At 37.2% G+C, this 24447-nt stretch overlaps 1 protein-coding gene across 1 annotated transcript; it reads left to right on the forward strand.

Annotated features, from left to right (window-relative positions):
• The first annotated feature begins 9865 nt into the window (after positions 1-9865).
• CLDN12 (claudin 12) lies at positions 9866-19363 on the forward strand. The gene is made up of 3 exons (XM_045564379.1): positions 9866-10161; positions 12205-12296; positions 18135-19363. Exon 3 carries the CDS (start codon positions 18164-18166, stop codon positions 18896-18898), a length of 735 nt encoding a protein of 244 aa, XP_045420335.1. The 5' UTR covers positions 9866-10161; positions 12205-12296; positions 18135-18163; the 3' UTR covers positions 18899-19363.
• The last annotated feature ends 5084 nt before the right edge of the window (positions 19364-24447 follow it).

The raw sequence follows: 24447 nt of genomic DNA on the forward strand, positions 1-24447 counted from the left end.
AGTATATGAGGTAATGCATATGTTAATTAGCTCAATTGAGCTGTCTCCACAATGTATATATATTTCAAAACCAGGTGTACATAAATATGTACAATTTTTCTGTGTCAATTAAAAAATAGTATTGAGATTGTATTAATTTGAAAGCTTTTTTCGTGGATACTTTTTAGTATTACCTTTTTAAGTTTTTTGTTTTGTAGTTGAGTATATCAATAGTAAAAGAAAAGTGAGAGCTAAAAATTACATTTTACAAGTTTACAATCAGTCCACCTGTAATATTCTCTGATATTGCTTTACTTATCATGTCTTTATTGAGATCATTTTAAAAAATTAAATAGAATTCCCTAGATTATTAGAATGAGCAACTAATTAGATAAATAAGATTCCCTAGATTACTAGAATGAGCCGTTGGTTTGTTTTTTAGTTTATCATGTACCTAGTTGCACTAAATATATAATAGTTTTCTTTTCTGGAAAACCTCAAAACCCTAAATTTGAACATATGGTTAGTAATAATAAAGATTTCTGATAGTATTTAACAGAAATCAGTAGATGGATGTTTGTGATTTGAACTTTTGGAAAATTTTTCTTTCCTAAGCATTTTTACTACATTAGAGGAGACTGATATATAAGTTTTGTTTTCTTATGTCCTAGTCTATTTCATTTTCCATTTTCATTTTTTAGTAAAGAGAGAATAAATAGGAAGTACAAACCTTAAATAATATTGGCTGGACATGGTAGCTCAAGCCTGTAATCCCAGCACTTTAGGAGGCTGAGGCCAGAAGACTGCTTGAGGTCAGGAGTTGGAGACTGGCCTAGGCAACATAATGAGACCCTATCTCTACAAAAAAATTTAAAAATAAAAATAAATTAGCTGGGTGTGGTGGCAAATGCCTATAGTCATAGTTACTTGGGAGACTGAGGTGGAAGGATCTCTTGAGACCAGGAGTTTGAGGTTATAGTGAGCTGTGATCGCACCACTGCACTCCAGCCTCAGCAGCAGAGTGAGACCATGTCTCTATAAAAATAAATAAATAAAAATATCAATCGTCAATGTGATGTGATAATTTATAAGAGATCGCAATTCCTAAATTTCTGCCTGAGTATTTTAAAAACACAAATTGAATGTTTTCTCTTTAAATGATTTTATTATAAAATGTACATGTTCATTGCAAAAAAACCACAAAAATTCAAACAATACGAAAGCATATAAAGTAAAAGATAAAACTCCCTTTCTTTTTGCATTAGGGCTCCCAGTCCTTCCCATAGAAAACAGCTGTTAATAATTTATGTTCTTATAGAAATTTTTATGCATATATTTTCTACTCAAATGAGTTCATCATGTAAATTTTTAACTTTATTTTTTTTTACAAAATGGCAAGTTAATCAACATGAAAAAATTCTTTGCTACTTTTAAATTACTAGAAATTATTTGGAATTAATGTTAATAGAGCCTTTACATATGGCTATTCATACTTTTGTAAAGTATTAAAGAAAAATGATGCATTGTTTTAGATTTAAATTTCTTCTTACTTGTGAGTGTCTTTTTACAAGTGTTATTTCACTTTTGTTTGTTCTGTTTTCTGTTCCCCACTCCTACTTCCCATTCCAGTCCCCAGACTGGCTTTTCTTGTATTTCTTTTTTCTTCAGTGCACAGGTATTTATTGTCTCTCACATGCCAGGCACTGTGGAGGGTGTTGTATATATGATGTTGAATGAACAGACAGGACCTGCCGCCCTCGCAGATCTCCCATTTGATAACAAATTGCGGGGATTGGAATAGCCTGGTTCCACTTTACAACAAAGGAATAAGAGTGGAGAAAAGCGTTTACAATTTGTACTGATCATAGTGACTAGGTTTCATATGGGTATGTTTTACATTTATTACTTCAGTGTCATTTGTTTTTTTTTTCCTAGCTCTATTAATTACTAAATATAAACAAGTATCAATGTGAGGACAGTTTCATCAGATGAATTTCAAAAGTCTTAACACCATAATTTTATTTGCACTGTGACAAAGGACAAATGTATGTTGAGGATTAAGAGGAATATTATCATATTTGCTGTCAGTAATGCCCAGGGTACCATGCCACAACTAAGTGAAGCATTTTATTATGTGATTCACTAAAATGTTCCATTAGTATTTTCTAGTTACTGAAAGTGTACTCTATGTACCTTTATTTGACCTTTAATTTTTATTCTAAACAAAAGTAGAAAATCCAGGTGCTTTTTTTATTTTATACAAGTTACATTTTAAAAATGTAAAGATTTATTTTGAAGTAAATCTTTTAACATCTAAGATGCATTTTATTTTGCCCTTAAGCAAGACTTTTCATTTTTAACTTTCAAAATGCATTCTTGAAATCTGTACTTCTTAGAATATTTAATCATTATATTACTGAATAATATGAGTATTAAATGCAACATACAAAGTCCCAGTAGTTCTTGCAGAGTTTGCTATAACAGATTTATTTACCACTATGAAATACAAGTTTATACTAGTAGACACTGTCTGATATTCAGTATATAGTACTGGGAAGTTAGATCTGTACCATGAAGATTTCACCTATGAATAAACAAAATTCCAGAATACCTACTATATTGTGCTTTTTGTGATGTGTACCCATATTATATTTGTCATAGCAAGATGAACTTTGTTTTCTTTTAAATGGTAAATATGTATTAGTTACATAATAATGGAAAAAGTCTGTTTTTATAATAGGAAATATTAGGTCAGGGTATTTTATTTCAGGTTTTGTCCAATTAGTTTTCTTGTGATGTTGTGCGTTTCCTTATTTGTTTTGCAGGGATGGAGAACAGAGATTCCTTTGAGTAGTTAACGAAAGCTCCAGGTGTTTTCCTTGCCAAAAAATGTACGTAAACACTTGAAATAGTTTTAAAGCAGTTTCACGGGGTTTGCAAAATTCAGATTTAAAACTCAGTTAACAAAGGTAAATGCCATCCAGAATTTACAATGTCATTAGGGTACATTAAAAATAATGTTTCAAAGTAACAGCATAAGTACACTTACAAAGTATAGCTTAAAAAATGAAAATGAGCGATAATATAAATTGTAAGCCTACACAAAAGACCTTATTGCAAAAATATGGCAACACTTTGTTTAAAGACCAATAGTGAATTGAATTTAATGTATATTTTTACATCCTTAAGAGTATCTCAAATTTGGTTTAAATCTGTCTCACCTTACGCCATAGACAAGTGAAACAAATCCAGAAGTTTTAAGTACATGGTGTGTGCTGGTAACCATAATATCTAACATGGTAATGTTACCATATGCTGGGTGCTGAGTACATCACAGATATTAATACTAATTTATTTAGACACTACATTGTATTGCTTTCTGCCCGTGTATTTTTTTTTTTAAAGTTGGGTAGTGTGTACATGAGGTGGGATTTTTTTCTTTTTTAACTTGTTTAAGAGTCTAAAATACTTGATTTTTTTTTTAAAGAAGATTTAGGAAAAAAATAGTTTGCCTTATAAAAGTTTATAACTTGTTAATTAAGCCAATGAGGTAAACATATTGACATAAAATGTTGGCAGACAACATGCTCTAATTTTTACTGCAAAGTTAATAATGAAAAGTAACCACCTTAAAGAGAAATTTCATATGTATTTTGTATGTTTTCTGATTGGAGTTTGGCAAGTAGAGGGGAAAGTACCTCTTAGGGGAACCTCTTTAGCTTTGAGTGGGTGTCGAGCCAGCCAAAGGAAAAGCAAACAGATAATAGAAATGAGAAAGGAAGAGAGGAAAGAAAAATATCGGTGTTGAAAAGTTGTATTATGTCCCTGTGGATAATTTGGAAATAACAGATGGCGTTATTTGCCTCACTTGGCTATCGTAAGCATGAAAAAGCGGGAGGCAATTTCTACTACCATTTCTGACCAAAACCAACCACTAATTTTAGGCAATTCTAATATTTAAAAGTTTTTCTCTCACCATGTGACAGTTGCTTAATTAGTATTTGTTAAGTACTTGGAAGACTTCAGAGGAAGTAATCACCTTTGTGTATGTTATTAGTGTGTTTATAATAGAAATTAAATTCTTTGGGATGCCCAGATACTAAGCTGTGAAACATAGTTATTATCTGAATCCTATCCTTTGAAATACTTGGAACTTGAAAAACAGGTTATGCAGCTTATATTGGAACTAATTTTGGAGCAATACATGGCAAGATAGTTTTTTGCTATTTTGTAAACTCTGAGTACACTGAAAGTTGAAAGCAAAGAACAAAAGCTTCTTTGTACATGGCCCGTATTCCGATATGCTTTTCTTAAATTGCCATTATCTTCTGATCAGTGCCTTCATTTTTTTTTATTGGTTATCAAACATTATTGGTATTATTTCTGTATAAAAGCCTTTAAGAAGACTGTGGTGTAATTTTCTTAAGAAAAAGGACATGATTATAAAGCTAAAATATACCTTCAATTTTATTTTGTGTATGACTGTGTACAAATTGAGGGAGATGGAGAATATTTTAAATCAAGGACAGATAGTAAAAGCTTATGACTTTGGATGGATTTGAAACAAGATTCAATGACAGAATAAATAAAAGCTCCTGGTCAACTGAATTATAATGAGGGAAATAAGAGTACTCTATAATAATTGAGGCTCAGTTTTAAAAACAAATCTTTCCAGGAACTGCTACCACTTTGGGGTCAAGAGAAATTGTAAGAACAATAAAATGAGCACACATGGTCTTCCTTTCCTATAAAAATATGAACCAGAAAAACTCATCTGCCTCACAGAACCATTAATGTTACACAGTAATCTCCCTTTATCCATAGGGGACATGTCCCATGACCCCAGTGGATGCCTGAAACCTCAGACATACCAATCGTATATATACACCATGGTTTTTTTCCTGTACATACATAGCTATGATAAAGTTTAATTTATAAATTAGGCATAGTAAGAGATTAATAATAAAATAGAACAATTATAACAATATACTGTAATACAGATATGTTGATGTAGTCTCTCTCAAATTATATTTTTGTACTGTAGTGACTTTATGAGATGGTAAAATGCTTGTGTGACAAAATTGAGTGAAGTGAATGACATAGGCATTGTGACGTAGTGTTAAGCTACTATTGACCTGGTCAGATCAATTCAGAAGGAGATAATTAAGATAATTCCCAACAGGAGAATTACCTGCTTTGAGTAATCCTGGATCATTGAGCCATGACGATGTCAGGAACAGAGAATATCAATGACTATCGGGCAGGTAGCATACACCATACGGATCCACTGGACAAAGGGTTGATTCACCTCCTGGGTGGGATGGAGTGAGATTTCATCATGCTACTTACAATGGCACATGTTTGTTTCTGGAATTTTCTATTTAATATTTCCAAACCGTGTTTGACCATAAATAGGTAACTGAAACCGCAGGTTAGTGGAGGGACTGCCGTCCCAAATTTGTACCACATTCATCAAAACTTTAACATACATGTTTCTCTTTTAAAAACTAGGAAAAATGGTGGTGGTGGTGGGCATGGTAAAAGAAAGTTTTTGTTTTTTTAACACAATGAAGACATGATAAAAAAAAGATTTAAAATACCTGAATGCAATTACAGGCAAAAGCCTTCCATTATCCTATTTATAAGCCAATTCTTTTGTCCAGTCCCTTTCCCTTTCTCTCCCCCTACTTTACTAATAATTTTGTTAAAGAAGAATAGAAAAAAAATGTGCTGCCAAATTTGGTGGTGCAGCACAGATTCGTAACAGTTTTTAAAGTGATATTATTTCATTTACTCAGAACCTTCTTCCTTTCCCTTACTACTTTGCTAGGGCTGCAGTAACAAAGTACTACAATCTGGGTGGCTTCAACAAAAATTTATTGTCCCACAGTTCTGGAACCTGCATATCCAAGATCAAGGAGTTGGCAGGGCTGATTGCTTCTGAGAGCTATGAAAAGATAATTTCTTCCATTCCTCTAGCCTGGTGATTTGCTGGCAATTTTTGGTGTTTCTTGGCTTGTAGAAGCATCTCCCCAAACTCTGCCTTCACCTTCATGTGGTGTTCTCCACAAGTGCCTGGTTGTATCCAAATTTCCCCTTTCTATAAGGACACCAGTCAGAGTAGGGCCCACCATAATGACCTGCATTTTGAGGTAACAAGGATTAGGACTTCAACATACACATTTTTGAGTGATACATAAAACTTAAAATACTAATAATACACTTTGCAACTATACTTTCAGCTTCCCAATTAATAGATAATGTTATCTATTTGACAGGCTTCTCTAAAGAATATTGTATGGGGAGTAGTTTTCATTAATCTGTTGAATTTCAGTTATGGACTTGGAAATACTCTGGTGAGATATGACTAACACATAAAAAGGGAAACAATATATGCAAGTTAGTTTACATTTTGGAGTTGATGAATTGTATATAGCTTAGAGAAGATAAAAATATTCAGAGAAAGGGGAATGGAGGTAGGTTTCAGGTGGGTAAAAAGTATGAGGCCATTCCAAGTTCAGGAATAGCTGGAATGAGCATTTAGAGTGAGTAGCGTCTCAGAGGCAGAGAGGTAAAATAAGGAGATTGGCCCGAGTCTATAGGGTTCTGAGCAGTGACAGCAATACTTTAGGAAGTTCCACTGCTTAATGCTTCTTGACCTTCAGCAAATTACTCTGTATCTCATTGTCTTTGCCAGGAATATGGGGTTACTGGAATTAGATAATCCATGAAAAGGAGCCCAGTGCTTCGTATGTAATAAATAAGGTTATCTATTATTTTTAATTGACATTAATATATATGTGAGGAAATTGTTGCACCTATCTTGATGTCAAGAGGTGAGGGCTTGAATAGAATTGTGACAATTCCTTGTGGTGAAAAAGGGACAAGTAGATATTTCAAAGGAAGAATCAGGGAGATGTGGTTCCTAATTTGAGTGAAAGGTGTAAAGAAAATATACTTCTAAAGTGAAACTACTAACAAAATAAGGAATGATGGGAGACATAGAGGTATTTATTAATTTGTATTTGGAAGATGATGAAATTGAAGTAATAGTCAGCCATGTAAGCTGATAATTAGAAATAACACTAAAGTTAGGAAATGTTTTGGCCAGAGATTTTGATTCAAGGACACTGAAAACGGATTTCCTTCTAAGGAATTTTTCACTGATAGAGAAGGGCCCAGGAAAGAGTGTAATTTGATAATTACACTGGGGAGTGAGGGGAAGAAGTGAAAGCAACAGATGGTCAGAACTAACCAAACTAGACAAACCAGAAAAGAACTAGAAATGTTGGTGTTTCCAAATCCAAGAAAGAAGAGTTTAGGAAATAGAGGTGGTCAGAATTGTACAATGTAGCTCTGAAGTTGGAAGAAAATTAGGACTGAAAAGAGGCCTTTGGATTCAGACAGAAAGAGGTTATTAGGGACTGTGGTAGGCATAACAATGGTACCTTAAAGATGTCCACATTCTTATCTCCAGAATCTATGAACATGCTATGTTACAATGCAAGGGGGAATTAAGGTTGCAAATGGAATTGAAGTTGATAGATGACCATAAAATAGAGAAATTATTCTGGATTATCCAGGTGGGTCCAAATAATTGATTGCAAGAATTCTTAAAATATGGAAAAGGGAGAAAGAAAGAAGAGTGTCAGAATGATCTGATGTGAGAAAGACTTGACCAACCATAGCTGGTTTTCAAGATAGAAGGGGATCATGAGCCAGAGAATGCAGGTGTCTTCAGGAAGCTAAAAAAAGACAAACAAATTCTCCCCTAGAGCCTCAAAGAAAAAAAAACAAAAAGCCTACTGACATCTTGATTTTGGTCCAGTAAGACCCATGTCACACTTCTGACCTCTAAGATAATAAATTTATGGTATTTAAAGCTTCTGAGTTTGTGACAATTTGCTATGGCAGCAATAGAAAACTAATATAGTAACCAAATGGAAACCTTTGTAGAATTTTAGTGATAAATGGTATATTGCAGTACATTTGTTTTAAGATTTGACTTAACTCAAGTTAAAGAATCTCTGATGAGAAAAATGGGAAAGCTAGACTTTTCATTGCTAATGTAAAGTCTCATCTAAAGTACCTTTGAGAGTGATATTCTAAGAATCTAATCACTGAATGCCCCTAGGGCATTTAAGTATTCCATTCCATCTTTGCTATACCAAAGGCAGTCTAAGCATAGACTTCTAACTTGATTGATAAGTCTAGGGATAGGGTTGTCTTCCCTTTTTGTGCTGTGATTTTTAAAAATTATTATAATCAATTGCATATACATCCCAGCTAAAGTCTGCTAACCAGGTAGTATTCATCAATGATCAGGAAATAAGTTATAAAATGATTTTGTACACAGTTATTTGATTCAATTCAGTTTTTTTTTTGTTTGTTTTTTGAGACAGAGTCTCACTTTGTTGCCTGAGTTAGAGTGAGTGCCGTGGCGTCACCCTAGCTCACAGCAACCTCAAACTCCTGGGCTCAAGTGATCCTACTGCCTCAGCCTCCCGAGTAGCTGGGACCATAGGCATGTGCCACCATGCCCGGCTAATTTTTTCTATATATACTTTTAGTTGTCCAGATAATTTATTTCTATTTTTAGTAGAGACGGGGTCTTGCTCAGGCTGGTCTCGAACTCCTGACCTCGAGCGATCCACCCGCCTCAGCCTCCCAGAGTGCTAGGATTACAGGCGTGAGCCACCGCGCTCGGCCCAATTCGGTTTTATAGACAATAGAACTGAAGAGCAGAGCAAAGACCTTATTATCCTGTGTAACACTGCCATCATCCACCTGGTATTGCCAGAGCTGGCCTGGAGCCCAGGCCTATCTGTTCTCAGATATCTTTTCACCACCAGTGCAATCTTTCTTCCTTAGTATTACATTTGGGATTGGGTTGCTTCCAGCATTAGATAGCCTCATTTGTCTTCTGAAGTAGTATGGCAGATGAGAGGCAGGTAGCAGTGGATAGACAGCAGCACCCTGCCACACCGTGTTTTAGTCACTGGCAAATAGTTTCCTTGTTTGTTTACTAGAGCAACACACAACAGAAAATACTAACAACAAACATACAGTCATTATGTGTCAGACACTGTTGTAAACTTCTCTCTATATAGTAACTCATTTAACCCTCATCATAATTTTCTGATGTAGATATACCCATACTACAGATGAGGCACAAAGGGGTTACTTATCTTGACCCGGGTCATACAGGCACAGAGTGGGATAGAGGTGGGTGCCATCTTTTACTCTCATGTAAACTATAATTTTTCTCCTTTTAATTTTGAAAAATTTCAAAACTATAGAGAATTTGAAGGACTAGTACAATGAACACTCAATATATTTACTCTGTCTAAATCCAACAGTTACCCACATTTACCACACTTTCTTTATCTTCATTTGAGTGTGTGTGTGATAATTTCAAAGTAGTAGGCATCATGACATTTCGGCATCCTTAATTAAAAAAAAAATCAGACCAGTGCTATACAGGACTTCTCAACCCTTTAGTTTAATACGGATACTAACACAGAACTTCACATTTAAGAGAAGCCAACAAAGATTGTAACTGTGTGGTAAAGTTAGTTCAAATGTCTAACAGCTAGCTGTATGCTTTGTACTTTATATTAAGTACTCATACATAGAAAGGTCACTTGCCCAGGGCCACCCAGCCAATATGTAGCAGAGCCCCACACAAACCTAGGCTGTTTGGTTCTAAAGTTTGAACTCTTTTTCGCTTTGTGCCAAAGTAAACACTTTGAGAGGGGGAAAGTCCAGATTTAAGAATTTTTGATAACAACCTTCCTGCTAATGGGCAAGTCAGATTTAACAGGAAATATTTATTTGGGTACCCGACTCAAAATTATTTTTAGTTTTGCCTTTTTTTTTTTTTTTTTTAACCTATAACCCAAATCTGGACGGAACACAGGTGAGCGTGGAATCCGGGGAAGCGGAGGCGAGGGAAGGAGAAAAGGAGGGGACAGTCGGTCGCAGGATGTTGCCGGCGGCCCAGTGGTTTCTGGGAATTGTAGTTCCAGGCATTCTTGTTTAGGGCCGCGGGAGAGCCGGGCTGCGCTCCCAGAAGCCTCCGGTGCGGCTTTCTGGGAACGCACTTCCTGGAACGCTGAAGAGGAGACGCTCCAAGAGGCTCCTCAGTGTGGGCGAGTGAAATGCTCTGCGTGTGAGAAACAGGTAGGTGTGGTCAAGAACGTTCCGATTTCTGTGTCTTTTGCATAAGTAGTTGAGGGTTTTATGTAAAACAGCTAAATTGAGAGGGATCAGGAACATTGAAAAACGCTGACTACATTTGTGGACGTGAAAATTGACTGAGGAGGTATCTGATAAAGCTTTACAAAATTATTTTCTACACAGGAGGATGGAAATGTCGAGGTTTGTTGCCGGAGCAGCTAAGGGCTGGGAGCTTGGCTGGCCGAGGTGTGTGTGGAGCTGCAAGTGGCTATTTTTGAATAACCAGCTGATGCTGGTTGTGTAATGATGACCTGCTTGCGGTTCAAACCCACTCAGCGTTTCAGGGACGGGCTTGCTCCGAGAGCGTCAACAGTCGCTGTTGGAGTCTCTGTTCATTGGCTCTACCCAGGAGGGCTTTTTTGTTCCTTTTTTCTTTTTTCCATTCCTGTCAGCTCTGTTGCTCCTAAAGACACAGCTACAAGGGATGGAGGAGGAGAGAACTGGTGGGAGGGTGGGAGGCAGGCGGGAAGCGGATTGCCTTGGCAGCTTGATTTGCTTTCCTCTGCAGCCCAGATTCGGTGTTCAGGCCTTGGAGGGGACTGTCAACACGTTAGAGAAAGGCCAGACTTGGTGACCCCACTTAAAATGATTGCCCAGGGATTCTGTTGTGTGTTATTAATTGTAAAACGATTTCCTCTGACTTTGGAGTGAGCAATTATGGTTGGTACCAACTCAAGAAACGTACATTTGGGTGGAAAAACTTGAATGAAATCTTGTGTAGACTGTTGCTGACAGCATTCTGTATAATGATCATAATAGTGCTAGTGATGAATGCCTCAATCTGGGAAGCTCTCAGGCATTTATAAGTTTTCATTCTCATCCTTCCTGCTTGAGATAAATGGTATTTGGAAAGCTGGATGGGGTGGCTTATGGCTGTAATCCCAGCACTTTTGGAGGCCAAGGCAGGAGGATTACTTGAGCCAGGAGTTCAAGACTAGCCTGAGTAACATAGCAAGATCGCTTGTCTAAAAAAAAATAAAAATAGCTGGGTGTGGTGGTAGGCCTGAAGTCCCAGCCACTGGGGAGGCTGAGGTGGGAGGATTGCTTGAGGCCAGGATTTGAGGTTACAGTGAGCTGTAATTGGGCTATTGCACTCCAGCCTCGGCAACAGAGCAAGACTCTGTCTCTAAAAGAAGTATTTGAAGAGGAAGTAGCTGATGTTTAAAGTAGATATATGGAAGCATCTTAAAATGGTGGGTTGGGCCATTGGTGGAACTATAAACTCAAAAAAAGCATTCTAGTTGCAAATGTTAGTATGCCCAGTGCAGATCAACATCATCTGGTTTTGTTGCCAGTATCCTTTTAAAAAGTATAAAAGAGTGAATTTCTTTTACTTCCAAGACAACTGCACATTGTTTCTTCACCCTCCTTACTCTTTCCCTGTCATCAAGGATCTAAAAAATTCATTAAGGCTGGGCACCGTGTTCATGCCTGTAATCCCAGCACTTTGGGATGCCAAGGCAGGAGGATTACTTGAGGTCAGGAGTTTGAGACCAGCCTGAGCAGTGTAGTGAGATCCCATCTCTACAAAGATACAAAAATAAACACTAGCCAGGGGTGGTGGCGTGCATGTATAGTTCCAGCTACTCAGGAGGGCTGAGGCAGGAGGATCACTTGAGCCCAGGAGTTCAAGGCTGCAGTGAGCTATGAATCCTACCACTGTACTCTAGCCTGGGTGACAGAGCAAGACCCTGTCTCCAAAAAAAAAAAAACCCATTAAATATCATATATAGCCAAGACAGTAAAGTGATTTTTTTTTATTCTTATTTCTCCTATCTTCTTAAGTCACAAAATGAGAGTTAATTTTTTTCTTCTGTGTCTTACATATAAATAGTGCATGAATTTAAGAATAAACTGCCTTTTTTGGGTATAACATTTCATTGGTTTTGGATGATTGTTAATTATTTTTTCTAATTCCATGTGAATTTACATTGAGTTTTTAGGGAAGTACTATATTAATTTGGAGCCTTTTTCCTATTTCTTTAGGCCCAGATCATCACTACACCGTATGTTCAGATCTGTATATGTTTCTTCTAAGTTGATTAAAGCTATTTTAGAACTATCAGATACCTCAAACGGTAAGTACATCTTTGATTATATCTCATTTCCCTTCCTCCTGTTACCATATATCAGCCAATAATGACACTTTTTTCTCTACTTCCACAAAACAAAGGTATAGGAAAGACCTTCCTTGCAAGTGCAATGATTGATGACTTAAACAATTTCTAAGAAAACCCAAATTATAGGTAGAAGGGACTGCCAGTGTTACATAACATCAAGAATTAATTTAGCTGGGACTGGGTGTGGTGGCTCATGCCTATAATCCTAAGACTATGGGAGGCTGAGGCGGGAGGTTCGCTTGAAGTTAGGAGTTTGAGACCAGCCTGAGGAAGAGTGAGACCCCATCTCTACCAAAAATAGGAAAATTAGGTGTGGTGGCATGTACCTGTAGTCCTAGCTAGTCAGGATGCTGAGGCAGAAGGATTGCTTGAGCCCAGGAGTTTGAGATTGCAGTGAACTATGATGACACCACTGTGCTGTACCCAGGGTGACAGAGTGAGACCCTGTACCAAAAAAGCAAATTAATTGCTATTAGACATGTGTTCTCTTATAGCTGTTCCTCAGAGTTGTCCCTGAAAAAATAGCAGTGGATCTATGAATTCCTAAAGCTTTTAGCCACTATTCTTGCTCCCGCCTTCTTTGAACTGTGTTCAAAATTAAATATATCATTTTTAAAATATTTTTATTTGAATTGGTGTCTTTGATAACATTTTATTGTGTACTAAATTTTATCCGTCTCCTTCTCTGAAAGTCACTGTGGAACAGATAGTCAAATGACAAATATGAAATGGTTGTTTTGAAACAGGCTCTAGATTTGGTCAGAAAATGTTCCGAAGAGAATGCTCTATCATTCTTGTTTTATGGCTGTAATCATCTGTGGTTGTTTGCTGAGAGCTGAGAATAAAAACATGCTTCTAGTTGAAGAAAGTAAATAAGCCTACTAATAATCATTACAACTTAAATTTCTGACCGTATTCTGGTTTATAAAGGGCTTTGCTATTTGTGATCGCATAACTATCTTCTGGGACATTTTATAGAAATTTGAGGTTCAGAGGACATATGTGACTTGTCCAGTTTGTAAATGATAGGTTATGACTGGTATTTGGGCCTTTGGTCTCCTGGACAACAAACCAAGCCTACTCATCTGTATATGTGACCCAGCTCAAAGCTGTCACCCAGCTAGTGTTCATGACTGCCTGTCACATTTGTTAAAGTGTTCTTAACCTTACACATTTCCCACAGTCCCTAATTAGGGGCTTTCATCTGGCAAAAAGATGTTTATTTTTTTCCCATTTCTGTTAAAAATGTATTTATAAGTATAATAGTTTAGCTTTGATAACTATTAATTTGATATTAATCACTCTTAACTAAGAGAAGTACATCAAATTCGTAATATACCTAATAAGTTGAAAATAGAGGAATCAACACAGGAATAATTGACTTTCTAACCACTATTGAAGTGAACCAGTGTTGCCAAACTTAGATATGTATTTCTAGAAGCACAGACTTTATGTAAGTACCCGGGAATGGCCTCATCTTTCCTGATCACAGGTTTCTAGGGGAAGAAAATGAACTTTTGACCAATAAGGAATGGAAAGCAGGGGCACAATCTGGAAGTAGCCTGAATGCTTCAGAACACAGGATGGTGTGAATTGCCCCAAATTAAATGAATGGATACTAAATTTTTAACTTTCTTTGTATATCCTGATCATAGTCATATCAGACCCTCCATTTCTTTATTCATTCATTCAACAAATAATTGAGTGCCTTTTATGTGCCAATATTGGAATATTGAATATGTCCAAAGATCCCTCTATTCTGGGATCTTTGTCCTAGAACTCAGTTTGATGGGAAGGAAAAACACTAAACAAGGAATTATAAGAATGGTCACTGCTACCAAAAAAAAGTGCAAAAGTGCTACCAGAGCATATAACCAGGGGCAGAGGGAAGGTTTAGGGATAAGCTTCCTGGAAACTAGAAAGATAGCTAGATATTATTAGCTAAGCAAAGAATAGATTGGGATTAGGAAAGTTCTAGGAAAAAGAATAGCATGAGGGAAAGCCCTTAACACATTAACTGTCATGAGAGTTGTATTTAACTCACTCTAGTTTTGACCCCAGGGCTGTATGAAACAAATATAAAATCTGATGTTCTTATTGTTACAATTCATAGTGATAATTTAATTCTAAAAATGTGGATTAAATGAATAGAAGTCAATAAATTTCATTTTTCTATTTATGTTTACCTTTAAATTACACTCAAAGTTTTTATTCTATTTTTGTAATAAAACACTGTGGCCCCAAGGAAAAGTTTCTGGGGTGTGTGTGTGTGTGTGTGTGTGTGTGTGTGGGGCAATCAATGTGTTAACCCAATTAGAAAGTGGAAAATTTGGGAAGTTAAAAGTGGTACGGCTACATAGACTGTAGTAAGGTGAGAGAATGGCACATAAGGAGGTTGAGAATTTGGCAGGAATCAGATGGTGCAAGCCATGGGGAGGATTCGAAAATTTAGAAACTTTATTCTGTGGGAAATGGGAAGTTAAGTGAATGGTAAGAAGTGGAGTGATAGGATCAGATTTGCATTTGAAAAAAATTATTCTGGATTCAGTGTGATTGACATACACAGGAGTAGAAGTCTTCTTATACTCAAGCATGAACAAATCCTGATCTGGAAGTCAGCATTATCTTTCAGTTTTAAAACATTAAACTTATTGCTTCCCTCAGTTATACTATAAAATGTTACTTTATCACTCTCAAGGGATATATGACTTATCAAATTATAGGTATGTGGAATTAAGAACAGGAAATGAAAGGTAAAGCAGCCAAAGGAAGTTATAAGGAGCTAGACATAATTCCAGCACCAAGGTTGAAATTTAGCTTAAGAATTGAGGTTAATAGTATTTCCCTCTGAAAAAATACCATGGTATCTTTGTTGACTCTAAGTAGGACTTTCAGTCAGCCCCTAAGATCTGAGCTAAGAATACTTCATCAAAAGCAAGTTTAGAGGATTGATATAATTCTTGTATTGATTTGATTCAGGATCTAGTTAAATGTGCTTAATACTGTAATAAATATTGACCCACCTCTGTTCATTAATGTCATTTGATAGTCTGTAGGCAAAGAATTACAGAATTTGTTAATAATGAAGTTATACATCCTTATCTTTGTTTCTCCTCCATTTGCATTGTAAGAATCAGTGGTACAGGGCCGCTTGATTGGAGAAATCTCAATTACATTGAAATTCCAACCTACCTCTGAGGGCAAGAAGGAATTGTGATTGGGTTAGGACTTTGAGTTATCTGGAGTTCTGAAGCTTTGAAAGAAACACGAGAGAACCTTTTTCTTATGTCTTAACAATTTTAATCAAATCCTTATTCTCCTTCATTGCTCAGTCCTTAACTCTGGATGACAAATTTTTATGAAGAGGTACCTTACTCACTTTAACACCTAACAACAGGTAACTACATGTAAAATGTAGTTATCATACATTTGCTTCACTGTCAGCCTTTTGCATTTGAATAAAACAGCCTATTCTTTCTGTAAGTCTGACTGTAAACACATTGGGAGCAAGGTCCAGACTTCGGTGATCTTGATGTCCTTCCAGGGCCTAACAGAGTGTTTTGCATATGCTAGACACATGGCACAACATAAATACATGTTGAATGAATGAGATTGCTTAGTAATAGCTATTTCCTGGTCTAGTTCTCCTTTACCAATGGCCCACCTTTGTGAGTTACTGTGTCTTTGTACAGAGCACACTACTCATTTAAATAATCTTAGAACAACGTGTGTACTAGGCAGTGTGCAAGTTGCTGGCAGTATATGGGGAGACAGACAGGTGAATGGGGAGAAACCAACAGGAAGCTGAATTCTGGAGCTTGGCATCCTTAGTAGCCCTTTCCTATGTAAACATTCTCAAATCTGCACTAGAGTTCCCATGTCTGGACCAAGGTGTTCAGTTGTTAAAATTAAACAAGACAGTTTTTTCCCAAATTGCATGAAAAAAATAAATGAAGACTAATTCCTTTAAGCCTTTTCATCCATAAAATTTTCCTAAATAATTGCTACGTCTGATAATACTGACAAAAGACAACATAATAAACAAGTGGTAAACTAATATTAATGGAAAAAATTATTATAGAACTAACCATGTTTAACTTGAGGACTTCTAAAAAATGGTCATTTGTTGTGAAACTCTGACTTTATGTTGTATACTTATATATACTGTGTGTATGAATATATATAGGCATATATATGTATATATACACAGGCATATTTTTTTGCCAGTAAAATTGCTCCTAGATTATATAATTTGATTAAATGTACAAATAATGTTGTTTTCTAAAAAACATTGTACCCTCCTCCCACAGGAATAGATATGAGAATCACATCCTAAGCCAATTTCCTAGCATTTTGTTCATAGTCGTCTTTCTCACACAGAACTCCTGAGAATGCTACTCCACCATCTCAGCAGATATTTGGTTCTAGTAAGGATGATGGATTCTCTAAACACCACTGTACTGAATCCAGAAATAAAAATTATTCTCAACTTTGCCCCTTTATCATGCTCTGACCAAAAATAGTAAATATGCTACCTCATTAAAGTAGTCTGCTCTATTGCCTCATAAGGGGCATTGTAGAAGGCAGAGAAAATACATTTGAATGGTGTTTTGAGAGTGAGTTTCAGACACTTGAAGAAGTTAAAGCTGAATAAGATACTGGTCTTTATAGTTTGTCATATATTGAAAAAGAAGGTAGCCTTTTAATTTGAGATGAGAGAAAGGCCTGGCTATAGTTTTTCTTATAATAGCATTAATAGAAACAGAAATCTTTGCATTCATCTTATATGAACAGTTAATAGTGTACTAACCAACAAGTGCTGTAGATTTCCCTGAAAAGCACTGGGTTATCTTGAATCAGCCAGGAAATAGTTGAATGGAATAATTTCAGGGACCTTTGTTCTCATCTTTTCATTTGACTAACTCATTGGAGATGAGTCCATTTACTTTTTATAATTTCCTCCTGTGCCTAGTATATAAGAATGAGATCGATTTGCTTTTTCTTATTTAACATTCATTCAACAAATGTTCTTTGAACTGCTCTGGTGTGCCAAGCATTGAGTCGGTCACTGAGTTCAAAGAAGCAGTTAACACTTGGCATAGCACTTACAGTATTCCAGATGTGTTTTAAGCACTTGATATTATATTACCTCACTGAATCCATAGAACAACTCCGTGACGTAGGCACAGGGAAGTTCTGTAGCTGACTCAAGGGCCACTTGGCTAGTAAGTTAGGAGACAGGATTAGAGTCCATGCAGTCTGCCTCTGAGTCAGCCCTCAACCACTGCTGTCCTGTAGTGCTTATTTGCCCACACCTTAGCCTTTTGTGAGCTGCCTTCACCTCTGTTGCATGAACATTTGAGGCTGAATTTGTGGTGTTTGTTGATGAGTACTCTGGCCCTTGCTGTATATGAGTGCCTGACACTTAAAAAGTACATGACATACACATGTTGAAAGAATGAGTATTGACAACCAAGAGAATTTAAGATGTGATGTTAAGAGAATTTGACATTATTTTGATTGTTCCTCTAATTAACTATGAAGAAAAAATACTGATGGCTAAAGATTTTAGTTGCTCCATGACCTAGTCAGTGATAGCCAAACACGTGTGTGTACCTGTGCTGTGAGGTCACACACACGTGCATTTGTATACATTTATATTATACAGAGAGAGCAAAAGAGAGTTTTCCTCTTTGCATTGACATTTCATCTCTAGATGTGTTGCCAGTTGGAACCATCTTTCCTGCTCTGTTCTATTGCCCCTCATGATTTGTCCTCTTGTGTGTCACCCCTTAGTCTGACAGTACTGCACAAGCCTGCCTGCCATGGGCTGTCGGGATGTCCACGCAGCCACAGTCCTGTCCTTCCTGTGTGGAATCGCCTCGGTAGCAGGCCTCTTTGCAGGGACTCTGCTTCCCAACTGGAGAAAATTACGATTGATCACGTTCAACAGAAATGAGAAGAACCTCACTGTTTACACAGGCCTCTGGGTAAAATGTGCTCGGTACGACGGGAGCAGTGACTGCCTGATGTATGACACTACGTGGTACTCATCAGTTGACCAGCTGGACTTGCGTGTCCTCCAGTTTGCCCTGCCCCTCAGCATCCTGATTGCAATGGGTGCCCTGCTGCTTTGCCTGATTGGAATGTGCAACACTGCCTTCAGGTCCTCGGTGCCCAACATCAAACTGGCCAAGTGTCTGGTCAACAGTGCAGGTTGCCACTTGGTGGCCGGTCTGCTCTTCTTCCTGGCAGGTACCGTGAGCCTCTCCCCATCTATCTGGGTCTTCTTTTATAACGTCCATCTGAACAAGAAGTTTGAGCCAGTCTTTGCATTTGACTATGCAGTGTATGTCACTATTGCCAGTGCTGGGGGCCTGTTTATGACTTCCCTTCTACTGTTTATTTGGTATTGTGCATGCAAATCCTTGCCTTCTCCTTTCTGGCAACCTCTGTACTCCCATCCTCCTAGTATGCATACTTACTCGCAGCCCTATTCAGCACGCTCCCGCCTCTCTGCCATTGAAATTGACATTCCAGTAGTTTCACACGCCACCTAATGGGAAAATAGTTAATTGTTAGAGAAAACTTGTAGCCTCACATTCCTCTTGTGCAAGGAGCTCTTTGGCCCTATGTACATTTTCCTTTGTTTCTGACCAGTCAGTGAAGCCAAATTTTTATGTCGCGGTAGAATGAAGTGCTGCTGGTTTTTATAAGAAGTACATTATTTTAAATGTGAATCATACCTTTTATCTTTTACTGGAAGGATTTTTAGCCTTCATATTGTGATCAATTCTTTAAGTAGAAAGGACCTCTGTCACAATTGAGGTGATTTAGAGCAACATGTTAAAGAATGATGGCTTGGAGAAGCTGTTGTATACAATCTTTATGAATATTTCAGAGTGTGTATTGTCCTTTTTCTATAATACCTTAAACTGGAAAAAAGGCAATTTTAAATATAAGAAATTTCTTTCAGGCCGGGTGTGGTGGCTCACGCCTGTAATCCTAGCACTCTGGGAGGCCGAGGCGGGCAGATCGTTTGAGCTCAGGAGTTTGAGACCAGCCTGAGCAAGAGCGAGACCCCATCTCTACCAAAAAAAATAGAAAGAAATTATCTGGACAACTAAAAATATATAGAAAAAATTAGCCGGGCATGGTGGTGCATGCCTGTAGTCCCAGTTACTTGGGAGGCTGAGGCAGAAGGATAGCTTGAGCCCAGGAGTTTGAGGTTACTGTGAGCTAGGCTGACGCCACAGCACTCTAGCCCAGGCAACAGAGTGAGACTGTGTCTCAAAAAAAAAAAAAAAAAGAAAGAAAAGAAATTTCTTTCAGATAAGGGGGTAATATTTTAACAGTAGTCAATAATCTACCAGTTTAAGACTGTAACTTTTCTTCTCTCTTGGGGCTAATTGTATGAATAGGTGTCAGTAGGTTGAAGATTACTTCCTTTTGTGAGTTCCTTCTACCTCATGCAAGTGTTTAGAAATAAAATGTATTTTAAATGATGTCAGAATAACATTCTAAATATCTGCTACTTATGGATAACATTTAACACAACTTTTAAAGTTAATGATTCCATGAATTGTATTATTGGAGTTAAAATGTGCCATATGACAGGTTCATGTTTCCTTGAGGCAGAACTCAGTTCCCAGGCATCATTCACCAAGCTGTACTTATGTCCATATACAATCTCTTAGTGACTAAGAGAAGTAAATAAAAGGGCCATAATGGTTTGTTCTCTTTCAGACATAAGTGTAGGGGACAAGAGTCTATTCTTCAGTGACAGCATCAGAGATTGACTCTGTTGACTGCCTTTTGAGTAATGGATGCAGTAAAGTGCGGCTTTACCGTGACCACATTCACCCTTGATTCATTTCCTGCTCATATCACTGATCATTTCCTTGAGCATATATCTGTGCCCAACACTTTAGTAGGTGCTACAGAGGATACTTGAAAAGTATTAGACCTGGTCCCATCCACTAAGACATTTTAATCTAATAGAGAAGATCAGACTGTTACTTGACAGAGAACAGTCTGACTTCATTGGGAGCTGGCCTTAACTTTCCAATCATTGATCCAGGAATAAATTTATCCAGAGACATGAATTCCTGGCAGACATAATAATCGTACAACACCAATATCCTGGAACTAGAAATTCAGTTACTTCAATCCATTGGATCCTTAGGGCACCTATCTTAGTGTAGATGTTGTAATAACACTTGTATCAGATTCATGAGAATGGGCAAAACTGGTAGAGAAATTGTTTCCTTTCCGCCTCTGAGAGTATGATGATGTATTAGGGAGGAGTTTTTAAAATCTCTTCTGTTGAGGTAGCAATTGGATAAAACCATGTTAAAACTGAGATGAACACTTAGAAATTCAGGGATATTGGTCTTTAGCCATATGCATTTGAGCTGCTTATTTAATTAGTGTAATTTGCTTAGCACTATGTTCCTAAAGATTTTGTTTTATTAACCATTACAGATTTTACAAACAGCTAGTTGTATGGTAAACAGATTATTATGCCTTTTTGCAAATCTGAGTGTGATTCTGGTATTTGTGTAGATGCTACAGTTGGTACCTTTCTTTTTTTCCCAATTTCCAATACTAGTTTATGTATATAGCAAATCCAGTTGTATAATTTTTAAATGCCGTCAGTAGAAAGTATGCGAGACTATGGGTTTTTAGTTTTGGCTTCTGATTCCTTTCAGTTCTTTCTTTTTTTTTTTAATTTAATTTAATTTTTTTAGATACAGGGTCTCACTCTGTCTCCCAGGCTGGAGTTTAGTGGCATGATCATAGGTCACTGCAGCCTTGAACTCCTGATTCAAGTGATCTTCCCGCCTCAGCCTCCCAAATAGCTGGGACTGTAGGCGTGAGCCACCACAACTGGTGGCTTCTTTCAGTTCTGATCCTTTTCATTCTTCTTTCTTCTTGGATATAGTCCTGATCATTCCAAGACAATGACAGGTGGAATTTTGAGATTAATCTTTCCCCTTTGCTAGTTAATTTCAGTCCCCTGTCTCACTGAACTTTTGTCCAGAAGGATCAAGAATTCCACCATTCCCTTGGTCTCTTTGTATAAACAATGTTAAAGAAATATAGACTGAACCATTAAGATACTAGACAGTTTTTAGTCCAATGGATTATAAATGTAAACATTAAGCTTTCCTATAAGAATCTTTTGGCCTCATAATCTGTAGGCTCAAATTAGTATTTATTGATTCACTAGGCACAAGAAACAGCTGTTTTATTGTCTTGTTTCTCGTTTGTGATTTGCCATCAGTAGCTATTTTTTAAAGCCATCAAAGGAAAGCAAGTATTTACCATTCCTTTTAGTCACTTTTGAATACTCATCAGGCTATCATTGTGATGGGGGTGATAACTTTGTTGTTGTTAAAAGCCTATTAACGTTAAAGGCCTTTCACAGAAGCCAATTTGGAAAACAACCTTAAATGTGGTATGATGCACCAGATTTGGTTTATTCAGCCATGGGAGAAACAAAAATGAAACTGAGTTTACTTTACTTGTACATATACACTATAATGGATAGTATGTTTACTGTAAACTGCAATGTAAAACCTCAATAAAAGTGCACTGTACTTCTTGATGTTTATTAAAAGATGTATTTTTATAAGTTTCTGCTTCTGTTTCTTTCTTACTGCTTTAATATGAAATATTTTGAGAAATGTTTCCCAAGAAGTGTGAAATTCTTCATCCATTTCTAGGAGTAGTCCTAGGAGGTCACTGGGCTGTTTTAATAGTCCACAAAGAAACAATGAAGTTGTGGGCCAGATTTACCTCATCGATGGAGTTTTCTCATGATCTGTGATCTTGGAGATTAGGGGTTCTCATATGGTTATGTAGTAGACTCATTCCTTACTCTCAAAGCATGAGGTTGCTGGAGAAGTGGTCCTGGTAGGCAAGTTACCTCAAAATTTCTGAAACCTATGATGAGCTTGTAGTTTTGGATTACAGCAGTCTAAGGACGGTTTTTACATACACTTCTCACTGAAACCCATGGCTCTATGATAGCATGTTAGCTGGCAGAGTCATATGTTGCACTGGAAATCAGAAGCTACTTCAAGTTGGACGTCCTCAGCTGGTTACACTACAGCACAACAGTCCAGAGTCTGCTCCTCACTTCTTCAGGTTCACTGAGGGGGACTAAATAGAGAAATCTTCTTGCTAACCAAATTCACAAGAGACTGATTTACCAACCAGAAGTGAGAAATGCACATTATTTGCAACTATTATCCAAGACCTGTTCTAAAAAATACACCCTACCTAGAGCTCCTTGGAGAAAAGACTGCTTCTAATACTGAGATACAGTACAAGATGAGCTCACCACATATTTTTCTGCAAGAAAAGGAGGAAATGGTCGAGAATCATGGGAGCTTATCAAATTACACAGGAGCTAAGTTGAAGGAGTCCCCACTGGCCAAATCTGGGACAATTTGAACATCAAAATAAATAATAGTAATGGATTATAACTCATTGAATAAAATAAAAATCCATGTGTCCATACTGATATAAATGGGGAAGAAAGGAAAGCTCTTATAGTAAAATACCAAGTAATAAGTATGGAAAAAATGAGAGAAAAACATAAATGAAATTAAAACTAGTTGGTGAAATACTGACGAGAGACAGGATATTTATTTTGTGTCCAAGTACAAAATGGCTTGTTAATTTCAGAGGGGAAAATATAATGGATGAACTTGGCAGACACAACCTTAACTGATCAAATTTATCACCAATGATGAGACAAAGTAGTATCATATACCTCCTGATAGAATGCAATGAGAATGCTACAATCTTGCTTCTGTGGTATTTCTACTAACAATGCATAGCCTGAGTCTAATCTTGAGGAAACGTGCAGTCATTGGTCCTATTTTTGCTTTTTGTTTCCTTCTCTACCTCTACCTTTTCATTTTTATAAAACTGCATAAAAACTTAGTCTATCTCCAAAATATAACTATTTTAGGGATTTTAAAGAATTTGTGTCAGGTCTTCTGTCCTGAAAAACTAAAAAGGAAAAATCCCTGCAGAAGAGTTATGAGTCAAGTCAGGCACAGTGGCATGTGCCTGTAGCTGAGACAGGAGGATCACTTGAGCCCAGGAGTTTGAGGCTGCAGTGAGCTATAATCGCACCACTGCACTCTAGCCTGGGCAACAGAGTGAGACCTTATCCCTTGGGAAAAAAAAAGTTATAAAGTCACAAAACCACAGGACTGGGTGGGATCTTAATTAGCTGTTCCATTTCCATTTGGTTAGTGATATCTTCAATCCTAAAGCATACTAACAGGTTAGCCTAAGGGGGCTCTTTCTCTCCCTGCTTGCTTCCTTCCCCTGACACTGGAGTCCCAGGTGAGAGTTGTCCTGTACTTGCCTCACCACCCTCCAGCCCAGGAGAGTTCTGTGTCAGTGCCATAGCTTGCAAGAGCTCTTGAACTCTCACTGCAGAACTGTGGAACTTGGGGAGAAAAAGCACATCTATAGCCTGCCTGGTATTCCTATCCAAATCTGCTATTAATGGGAGAATTGAGTTGGTTTGTTGTATTTTGTTTGGAAACATGCCCACTTTTGAGACTGTTCTATAAAAACAATTTATTCAGCAAATTTGGGGAAAGAAAGATGTGGATGAGAAGGAAAGAACATTTTTCTTATTTTGTATGAAAAACCCAGTGTGAGCGGGCCTGTTAGAGTCTAGTAATCATGATTTTGGGGTAGTCCTTATTGAACAAAATCCTTTTTAGAAAGATTATATATTCATGTCTCCAGGATTTTGCTTTATAAAAAAGGGTTATAGCTTTTCATTATAAGAAAAGAGGTTATTGATATTTCAGCTGCACGTATCTAGTGGCCTTGCTCCAAAATTCCCTCTCAACAGTTTGAAAGGATGCCTCTAGTAGGTATTAATCTAAATAACCCACTTAAATATTTAAATAATTTTTGTCTCTCTCCTTATGCCCCCTTTCTTGCCCTCACCCTCAGAAGAAAATCCTGTGATGTGGAAGGTCCAGCTGGCGGTTTTAGCACCAGGAGGCTGCTGCAGGTCATGAGGACCCCCAGGTCCTGGCCACCTCCTCCAGGGTGAGCCAGGTGCCTT

This window comes from Lemur catta, chromosome 11 (genome assembly GCF_020740605.2).
Source record: "Lemur catta isolate mLemCat1 chromosome 11, mLemCat1.pri, whole genome shotgun sequence".
In the NCBI taxonomy this organism is placed as follows: domain Eukaryota; kingdom Metazoa; phylum Chordata; class Mammalia; order Primates; family Lemuridae; genus Lemur; species Lemur catta.

What these genes read in the sequence shown, in the direction of transcription:
- CLDN12 (XM_045564379.1), top strand. Translation starts at nt 18,164, where the DNA reads ATGGGCTGTCGGGATGTCCACGCAGCCACAGTCCTGTCCTTCCTGTGT.